General features: G+C 43.4%; 1 protein-coding gene across 3 annotated transcripts in view; it reads right to left on the bottom strand.

Annotated features, from left to right (window-relative positions):
• Positions 1 to 3,993: 3,993 nt before the first annotated feature.
• LOC135556238 (beta-1,4-galactosyltransferase 6-like) overlaps positions 3,994 to 10,863 on the bottom strand; it is a 38,690-nt gene continuing 31,820 nt past the window's right edge. For all 3 annotated transcript variants that reach the window (XM_064989257.1, XM_064989258.1, XM_064989259.1), the window contains one exon: positions 3,994 to 9,588. In XM_064989257.1, the coding sequence (XP_064845329.1) occupies positions 9,441 to 9,588 (148 nt within the window). In that variant the 3' untranslated portion in view covers positions 3,994 to 9,440. The remainder of the gene's footprint in view (positions 9,589 to 10,863) is intronic.

Below are 10,863 nucleotides of genomic sequence, written 5' to 3'. Positions count from 1 at the left end.
TATAAAATGGCCAGAAAGCGTGGTTTGTGTGCAAGAGTTTCTGATTCCTTCATTAGTCAATAATGGGGGATATAAAGGTACCAGAGAGGGGTGTGTTGCCCAATTCCATGCTAGTCAGTCAGCCTGTCTACAGGGCTGCCAGTGTTAGAGCTGTCAACCAGTTATCGCTCCAAAATGGACAGATCATTGATCTGTGTGTTACTAGCCACTGCTGTCCTGCTCTGCAACACACAGGTCTAACATGATGTGTGTATAAAGAGCATGCAGGCCAAGGTGCCTATGGGTATTAGAGCAAAAGGGTGTATGACACTAAATGACCTAGAGTTTTGTGTCCTATTTGAGATTGGTATGAGGGAAGTGGCATATATAGTGATATACAGCAGATACTTTTGCTGACATTTTATATTTACGTCACCTAGCAGAAACTATCCAGAGCAACTAGGGTTAATTGACAGATTTTTCAGCTCGGGATTCGAAACAGCGACCTTTTGGTTACTGGTCCAACCACTAGGCTATCTGCCGCCTGGTGGCTGACTAACTTATGGTAATACACTGATTGGACATCATCATACTGGAACGGCATATGAGTTTTCTGAGCAATGTTCTGTACATACAGTAGAATAGGCTAACAACTTCCGTGGCCTTAATTAGGATAGTTAACCTGTAATAACTTATGCAATGCATATCATAGATAGCTTTCATATATTGCATGTTATGTAAACTGATTAGGTTTATTAGTCGTTTAAACGTACAGTACTAGATAAGGGAAAATATACTTAGAATATTAAACATTTGCACAGTTTCTTTGTGTTTGAAGTTGATCTTAGTCATCTTAGTATGTGTGTGCATGTATTACGGTCAGGAGTTGACCATCAGTGTGGGATGGCATGCTACACGTCCAGGAGTTGACCAACAGTGTGGGATGGCATGCTACACGTCCAGGAGTTGACCAACAGTGTGGGATGGCATGCTACACGTCCAGGAGTTGACCAACAGTGTGGGATGGCATGCTACACGTCCAGGAGTTGACCAACAGTGTGGGATGGCATGCTACACGTCCAGGAGTTGACCAACAGTGTGGGATGGCATGCTACACGTCCAGGAGTTGACCAACAGTGTGGGATGGCATGCTACACGTCCAGGAGTTGACCAACAGTGTGGGATGGCATGCTACACGTCCAGGAGTTGACCAACAGTGTGGGATGGCATGCTACACGTCCAGGAGTTGACCAACAGTGTGGGATGGCATGCTACACGTCCAGGAGTTGACCAACAGTGTGGGATGGCATGCTACACGTCCAGAAGTTGACCAACAGTGTGGGATGGAATGCTACACGTCCAGGAGTTGACCAACAGTGTGGGATGGAATGCTACACGTCCAGGAGTTGACCAACAGTGTGGGATGGAATGCTACACGTCCAGGAGTTGACCAACAGTGTGGGATGGAATGCTACACGTCCAGGAGTTGACCAACAGTGTGGGATGGAATGCTACACGTCCAGGAGTTGACCAACAGTGTGGGATGGAATGCTACACGTCCAGGAGTTGACCAACAGTGTGGGATGGAATGCTACACGTCCAGGAGTTGGCCAACAGTGTGGGATGGAATGCTACACGTCCAGGAGTTGACCAACAGTGTGGGATGGAATGCTACACGTCCAGGAGTTGACCAACAGTGTGGGATGGAATGCTACACGTCCAGGAGTTGACCAACAGTGTGGGATGGAATGCTACACGTCCAGGAGTTGACCATCAGTGTGGGATGGAATGCTACACGTCCAGGAGTTGACCATCAGTGTGGGATGGAATGCTACACGTCCAGGAGTTGACCAACAGTGTGGGATGGAATGCTACACGTCCAGGAGTTGACCAACAGTGTGGGATGGAATGCTACACGTCCAGGAGTTGACCATCAGTGTAACATCCCCACCTCCTCATGCTGGTGAACATCCGCACTTTGACCTTTTTGTCCTAACTACACTAGAAATTACACTCAAATCAGGACGGGGGGGGGACTTGTCTTTCCACTCCATTTTACTTGGGAGCACAGGAACAGACAAATTTCATGTTATTCCTTGCCTAGGCTTACCTACAAATTTCTATCCTCGAAATCCAAAGATCAGACATTAAAAACGGCAGTTGAGTGAATGCATACAGTAGGTTACTTTCGTTCTCTAGGACCATGGTTGGCGTGTTGCCATGTCTGTATTTCTGACCTTGATGGCTGCGTTGCGTCTGGCATGGCAACATAGATGTGCCAATACTTGGCACCAACTGATGGTGAAAAGTGTTACTATTTGTCTATATTGGTGGTCAGTTTGTAGTGTTGGTCTTTGTATACCAGGCCCTGTGTTATGTGTATGGTTGGTTATGACTGTGTTACTGTGTGTGACTGTTCATGGATTGGTATTTTAGTTATATCAATGGCTGTGGTTTGTGGTCCAGAACAGGCACGGTGAGTCAGACGCTCAATGCCCGATGATGGTGAAGATTTTACATGCGGTGACGGGTGTACCAGCAGGCTCCATGGCACGAAGTGTCTCTCCGACGAGACACCAATGGAATGATCTGGGCACAGGTTGCTAGTAGGTAGGTATGAGGATGCACTACTGTTTGGTGTGTACATGTGAAATGTTGTTCATTTCTAATATAAAATGTACATTCTACTATGTGGACATGTCTAAACCAATTGCATTATTAAATGGGATTCTACTAATCTAGAAAAAGTTTTCAAACTGTGACAGCACTCTCCTTCAGAATGACAAGTACATCATTTGATCTCAGAGCAGGACTTCCAGACAGGGGTGTACCGTGTTGAGTTTGAAGCCTACTGGAAGTCTCAGGGACCCACGCATTTTCACAACACTGCCGAATTGAGTACAATCCCTAACCCGCTCAGAGACCTAGTACACAAATTTAGGTTATGTAGCATGGTGTAATGCTCTAACTATAAACGGTTTTGTTTTACTATGGTGTCCCCTTTCCTTGTTAAACACAGGTTGTACAACTGAATGGTTGTGTGAACAGTTTGTGCAGAGAAATTCTGTCAAATCTTGTACATCAGTACCACTGGAGTGTGTAATAAGCAAGAGTGGACATTTGTAATAGAGGAATGTGCCTAGAGACTAGATTACCTTTAGTACTACACTAGTCTTGTCCCCAGACCAGAAAATATCAACAGAAATTACTCACCATGGAGTAGACAAACTATGTAAAGATTTGGAACTAAAAAAAGAGAAAATTATTAGTTGGGTAGAGGGAAAATAAAAATGTGACTGTATAAAATTGCATGACTGAATTGCTTATGACCACACACTGGCTTTGATTCAATAGCTTTTTCTTTGCTACTTTACAAATTTGTCTGTCCTCGGTGAAGAGGTCACAGACCTAGTTGGCCAAAGGTTATCTGCCTTCCTGAATGTTGTCTGTGGGAGTGAGGTGAAAAAGCCGTGTGTGTGTACAGGTGGTGTTCGAGGTCCGCGCGGGCGGAGTCCCTTCTCCTACACTACCACGGCTGTCGCGATAAACGCACACACACACACACCTGACCAAGCTTAACAAATAAAGAGCAGGTAAACGACTGAGTGAGCCTTCCTTTGTTTAACGAACACTACCACACACATTACTACGTAAAGTGGGACAATTGTCTGCACTGGTCAGTTAAGGGATGAGCGTCTCGGAGTAACACCAACTCCTGGGAAGAGAACGCACATGAATGATTTAGCTCAGCTCCCTTCTATAGGCTACTGTGTAGGTTTACTAGTGATAAAAGTGGTTCATTGTAGGGAAGGTGAATCCATGGGTCGCATATACCTGAAGCCTACAGGTACTGTGTAATGTATCATGCTATATGCATGTATTAGCCTGTAAGATGTCTATGTATTTCATTTGTGTAGGACTATGTATTACTTTTTCAGTGTCCTACTGACAACAAAAAAAGTTGCTATAAAAAGCAGTGGCGAGAGATGCAGAAAAAAGACGTGAGGTTTCAGAGGTGTTTCCCAGAACATGGCAATGAATGTTTTATTAATATTTTGTTGACAAAAAAACCCAAAACTTTACAAAGTCCTACAGTTCAACTCTAGTCTTTTACTGGCTGTTATACCAAAGATTGTGGAAGATTGACAAGATGGCTAACCGTTCGGCTTCATCATGTAGAAAGTTGTCTGCGTTGTCGGGGGGCGGGGCAGGAACTCTAGCAAAATTAAATTGCTAAACTAGACACAAGAGGCGCATTAGTAGGCGCTACATCGAATTAAGCTAGTTTTTTGGGGGCCAAATCGACAGTTTACAGTTCATATTTCTATAAATGCATCTTCCAAACAATCTAGTACAAACCCATAAAGTCGAATGAATATGCCTGACATTGAACGAGCAAATATATTATTTGTATACCAGATTTGACACTTCATTCCCATAGATTTCCATTCAAAAGTCACTACTTCCTCTCTGTCATCCTCCATTTCCTGATGGATGGTAGTAATGCAAGAGTCTGCACTCAGGCTCCAGCTATGACTGTTCAGACAGAGCAGAGAATAGTGAGAACCAAAGAGCTGAGGATCCAAGAGGATTGTACATGTCATGGTCCAAGCAGCCAGAGTAGAACAGGCCTCTGATTGGACAGCAGGAAAAATTGGATACAGCCAATCATTGATACAATAGACAGACACTTGAGTAGGAATCCTTCTGGAAACCTACACAGCCTGTTGTCATGGAAACTTTGTGCCAGAGCTCCATTCTAGTTGGAAAATAAAAAAGCAAATACACTAACCAGTTTAAAAACAATCCAAACCTTTACTGTATCTTTTAACCAAGAATCCAAAGTGAAAACAGTTTGGAAAAAATAAAAATAATAACTCAAGGCACAAATATGAATACTGCAAAAATGTCATACTCTACATTACAAATTATGTAATGGTGAATATATTCATTAGAAAAATTGTATATCTATTTTTGGATATTCGTACAACCAACAGAGGCAGTAGGAGGGGAGAGTAGGGGGGGTCCCTTGCCCCCTCCCAATTGGGCTGGGGGTGTAAACCAAACCACTAGCGACCGGGTGTAGCCAGCACACTGCCCAGCCGCCCCCTAAACTACCCTCCCTTCCATACCTCGCCCCCTACTCCTCTCAGAGGCAATAACAATATGTACAACTCTGAGTTATGTCCCAAATGGCACCCTATTCTCTATATAGTGTACTACTTCTGACCAGAGCCAGTAGTGCATTATATAAGGAATAGGGATCCATTTGGGACACAGAGAATAACGACCCCAGATAATCTCCAGTGATGGGTTCTTTCTCGAATTCATCTCTTTAATACTCGTCACACTGTTCCCTGAACAGATTGAAAGACAGACACTATGACAGGGAGAGAGAATATAAAGAAGCGGAATCCCTTCCAGAGAGTGAGATGACGGGATCCAGAAGAAGCTACTGACTCATAGTGCCCTCAAGTGGGGGGGACAGCTTGGCTGCCCATAACTTCTACCGTGTATATAAAAACAATGACAGCGGTTATCCTCTTATGCAAAAATCTGTTACTGGGCAAAAGGCATAGCAAAAGAGAAACCCCCAACCCAGTCCCCAACACTGGCCTATACCCAATACCCAGAGACATATACAGAGATATATAGGTAACTACCAAAATAAAATAAACACTTGACTAAATGAGGGCTACAAAGCATAGAAAGCAGATGCTTCCATGCAGGTGTGGTTCCTGAGTTAATTAAGCAATTAACATCCCATCAATGTTAGGGTCATGTATAAAAATGCCCAGTTGCCCATTATCAGACACTTGTAGAATCTATGCCAAGGCGCATTGAAGCTGTTCTGGCGGCCCAACGCCCTATTAAGACACTATGTTGGTGTTTCCTTTATTTGAGTCGTTACCTGTATGTTGTGTATATGGCTCTTTTAACACTTACACCCAGATGCCTACTATCAACACTAGTCTATCTGGATGCTGAGACACCATAGCGGAGCTCATGGGAGGAGAATTAATTTAAAAAGGGAAGGAAGGAAAGACAAGCAGAGATAAGAAGTGTCGAAGAAGAGGCAGGTGAAAGAATTAGGATGGGTAGGTATCAGAAGTGGAACTTTGGCACAGTTGACCACCTCCAACAGAGTGTCTTATCACTACCGTGTTTTCTTTGATTCCGTCTCACCTCACCTTGGTCAGAAATACACCATTGAGGTCTTATGTAACCGTAGCAAATGTCTGTTAACCAAAACAGACTTGAGCCTGGCACTTTGTTAGCCACTTTAGCTTTGGAGCGAAAATGACTGTAAACATCTTCAGGCCGCTCCTCCGCAGCACTACAAGAGTGACGGGACAGAGAGAGCTAGGCTACGTTCCAAATGACCCTACTCCCAATATAGTGTACACATAGTGTACACTACTTTGACCAGGACGCATAGGACTCCAGGCAAATGTAGTGCACTATATAGGACTCAGGGTGCCATTTTGGACAAACCCCATGTTTGGAGCAGGACAGGAGGTTACCAGTACTGCAATACTGTGATGGAGAAAACATGGGTAGTTTGAATAGAGCAGTTCTACTTGAGACATACATTTGATAAATCAACATCACTAGCAAAACCCCCAGACAATTTAAATATGAACTGTATGGGCAAAATATATGTAGAAGAGAATAAACGCTAATAGGTACAAAGAAATTAACTGCTAATCTTTGCAGTGCTCAAAACTTTAACAATTTAAAGTATTCATGGCCCAAATTTCAGTCTGTGCCATTCAAGAACAGGGTTAACTGTTAGCTTAAGCTGCTGTTCTTTCATTCTGGCCCCTAAATACCTCACAAGCCTATTAGGACCATATCACAGTTCACACAAACACACCAGCCCAAACCACAAGCTCATGCGCATGGTCCACTTACCTAACACACGAGACGCACATGAGCCACAGACACGTCTGAAACATAATCCTGTGCCAAACACGCTATTCTCACTGTATACACGCCTCCATAATAGCAAACTACTCACACCAGAGGAAAATAGAATGACATCTCAGCTTACCATTTAGCAGCAACAGTCCTTAGCTCTGGTCCAGGGCGTTACGTGTGGCTTGCTGTTGAAGGCTCAGCATCAGAAAACTACACATAACACCCTGGACCAGAGCTACGACAGGCCTTTGAACCCTGGCCTCCATCTGTCTTTCTGTACAGGAACACACTCCATAACATCAGTTAGTCTATTTTCACACTGTGCGCCTCGAGAAAAAAACAAAAACACTAAAAAGGCAAACTGAAAAAGTAAACATCTTGAAATTATCAAATAAATAATACTTTTAAAAAAAACATCTAGTAACAAAATAAATCAAGGCATGCAAAAGATAGTCAACCTAAGAGATTTTTTAATTTTAAAGCCAAATGTCCATCTATTGTTACATCTTCCCAGTGAAATGGAAGAACCACTCACTCTGTTAAGTCCTTTAAGTCCTCAGGAAGAAGGTAGCTGCCAAAACAAAATTCAAATCCACTGGAATAACTTAACAGGCTCTGAGCGTTTAAAAAGGCCAAATATGTACATATGTGTTCTGTGCTCAAGCTTTTAAGTGGCCAGTATTTACACGCTCAAGCTTTTAAGTGGCCAGTATTTACACGTGTTCTGTGCATCATGCGTGTCGGCAGTGCAGCAAAGAAACAGCAAAACGCTCATCATGTGAAACAGAGAAGTAGGATCGAGTGATCTAAAACATCCGTTAAAAAAAGGAAAAAATAAATACTATGAAAATAGATCATATCAGAAAATGTACATCACAATAAACACAAGTCGTCCCTCGCTTAGCTCCTCTCCTATTTCCTCCTCTTTAAGGAATATGTTTGAATACATGTTTCATCTTTAAAAAATGACGATGTGTAAAAAAAATTATATAACATGAAGACAAAAATGTCTGTTGGCTCGTAAGGTGATACTGAGACGTTAGAAGTTAAAGCTGTGCTGAGAGATAAGGTCAGAGTCCCAAATGGCACTCTATTCCCTATATAGTGCCCTACTTTTGACCAGAGCCCTAAGGCTTTAATCGAGTTACATATAGCAGTATTATTTTTGGACAATATCAATATCTGATTCTACGAATCAATTTGTAAAAGAAAAAAATGTATAACTTTTTCCCCCGCTCGTAACTGTAGCTAACGCTAGTCGGCTGTACCTGCGCCAAACCTATTGGATGAAAAATACCATAGCTTGTTCTCCATCTTTTTAAATAGGGATCCAAAAGGTTTTTAGCGCTTTCATTTTCCTGACCGATCAAAACCAGTCTTCTCACTCGCTCTCGTCTCTCTGCAGCAGACAGACTGAGTGTACAAATCATTAGGAACACCTGCTCATTCCATGACAGAGTCACCAGGTGAAAGCTACGATCCCTTATTGATTTCACTTGTTAAATCCACTACAAAATCAGTGTAGATGAAGGGAGGAGACATTAAATAAGGATATTTGAGATCTTAAGACAACTGAGACATGTATTGTGTTTGTGTGTCATTCAGAGGGTGAATGGGCAAGACAAAATATTTAAGTGCCTTTGAACGGGGTATGGTAGTAGGTGCCAGGCGCACCGGTTTGAGTATGTCACTGCAAAGCTGATGGGTTTTTCCACTCAACAGTTACCCATGTGTATCAAGAATGGTCCACCACCTAAAAAATATCCAGCCAACTTGACAACTGTGGGCAGCATTGAGTCAACATGGGGTGGCATCGCTGTGGACAACTTGAGACCCCTTGCAAGAGTCCATGCTCCCAACGAATTGAGGCTTTTCTGATGACAAAAAGGGGGTGCAACTCAATATTAGGAAGGTGGTCCTAATGTTTTGTACACTCAGTATATAGTGAGCAATATATTTTGAATATCAAATGGCAATAAAAAAAAATAATCTAATAAAAAATAAACGAAAAAAAAATTGCAGTACCGAATAGCAACACATATCGGCACCTAAGTATCGTGACAATATCATATTGTAGGGTCCTTGGCAATTCCAGCCCTATAGGGAATAGGGTACCATTTGGGAGGCAGCCAGAGAGTCGTGGTTCTCAGGCTGAGCCTGACACTAAGGCGTTGCAGTAAACATCAGATGTGGGAAAAAAAACTAATGCTGTCCTTCCCTCATACTGTATTGTGAAGTAGCTCAGTAGCTAAAGCCGGCATGAACACACTGACATGCAGTGACACACAAACACAAAATGTCAGACACACATCCTTGTAAGCACACACACAATCACAGAAACATACACAATCAATGGTTCGATTAAACAGACCCAATATGTCCCTTCCTATTTCATGTTTTTTTTTTGAGTAAAGTTTCTTGGCAGCGTTACATGGTGTGCCTCCGACTCCCACCCCCAGCCCCTCTTTGCCCAGCATTGGGGTACTGTTTGACGCTTGAGGGAGTGTGAAGGGTTTAAGGGGTCAGGTGGGAGTCAGAGTTCAGTAGTCTGCGATGGGTGCCAGATCAGGGTGCAGGTCCACGGTGATGTTCTTATACAGGGAGCTCAGGGAGATCTCAGGGGTGTAGTTAAGGTTGTTCAGGCCATCCAGGTGCTGCCTTTCTTTGGAGTACCTCAGCAGCTTGTACCTGCATAGAGAGAGGAAAGGAAGGAGGATTAGCTAGCAGTTAGCATTCATACCTGGAGTCACAGTGAGAGGAAAGGAAGGAGGATTAGCTAGCAGTTAGCATTCATACCTGGAGTCACAGTGAGAGGAAAGGAAGGAGGATTAGCTAGCAGTTAGCATTCATACCTGGAGTCACAGTGAGAGGAAAGGAAGGAGGATTAGCTAGCAGTTAGCATTCATACCAGCAGTCACAGCTCAAAATGCCCTGATCAAAAGTAGGTCACTGTGTAGGAAATAGGGTGCCATTTCAGGTACAGTCACAGGGAGAAGAGGATAAGCTAGCAGTTGGCATTTATACCTGGAGTCACAGTGAGAGGAGATGAAAGGGGATTAGCCTAGTTAGCGGTTAGCATTGACAGTAATGAATCCAATTATACACAGCACCACAGGGATCCTTAGTTAGCGCTAATGACATTCGGGAGATCCATAGTTAGCATTTGCATAATGAAACCAGGAGGATCCTTTAGTTAGTGTAAGCTGATTCATTCGCATCAAAAGCTGTCTGGAGGAGCTTGTGCTCTAGTTGCAGATGGAAAACCTTTACCCAAAGAGAGAAACTCTTCTGCCCCCTCCCCTCTGTCCCTCCCTGCATCTGATCTCTGAACCATAGCCTTCTAGTGCAGAGTTACGATGAGGACTGTAATGCGGATGAGACCTGGTTGACTTGTGTTAAAAAGGGACTGACGACTGACAACATGGAGAAAGGGACTTGGCCAAGGAATGGGGAGTGAACAACTCAATGCTGGCACAGAAAACACACACGCACATACAGTAGCACCAACTACTGACACTTGGCCTGGAAGGGTGAGCAACTCTTATTCTATCAATCATAGCTCTGTGGTTGCACCAACGCTAGAGTGAACACAGAATTGTGTTTAAATAAAGATTTGAAAAATAAAATGTATTCCAGTACCTGGGATACGTCCCAAATGACATTCATTACGTATATAGACCACTGCTTTAAGTACATAAAATGTACTTAAAATGTTCCTTCCTGTTTGGCCCTGTCCAGGGGTATCATCGGAAGGGGCCACAGTGTCTCCTGACCCCTCCGGTCTCAGCCTCCAGTATTTATGCCGCAGTAGTTTGTGTCGGGGGGCTAGGGTCAGTTTGTTATATCTGGAGTACTTCTCCTGTCTTATCCGGTGTCCTGTGTGAATTTAAGTATGCTCTCTTTCTCTCTCTCGGAGGACCTGAGCCCTAGGACCATGCCTCAGGACTACCTGGCATGATGACT

This window comes from Oncorhynchus masou, chromosome 15 (assembly GCF_036934945.1).
Source record: "Oncorhynchus masou masou isolate Uvic2021 chromosome 15, UVic_Omas_1.1, whole genome shotgun sequence".
NCBI classification, from domain to species: domain Eukaryota; kingdom Metazoa; phylum Chordata; class Actinopteri; order Salmoniformes; family Salmonidae; genus Oncorhynchus; species Oncorhynchus masou.
This window is presented reverse-complemented; position numbering and strand designations above follow the sequence as displayed.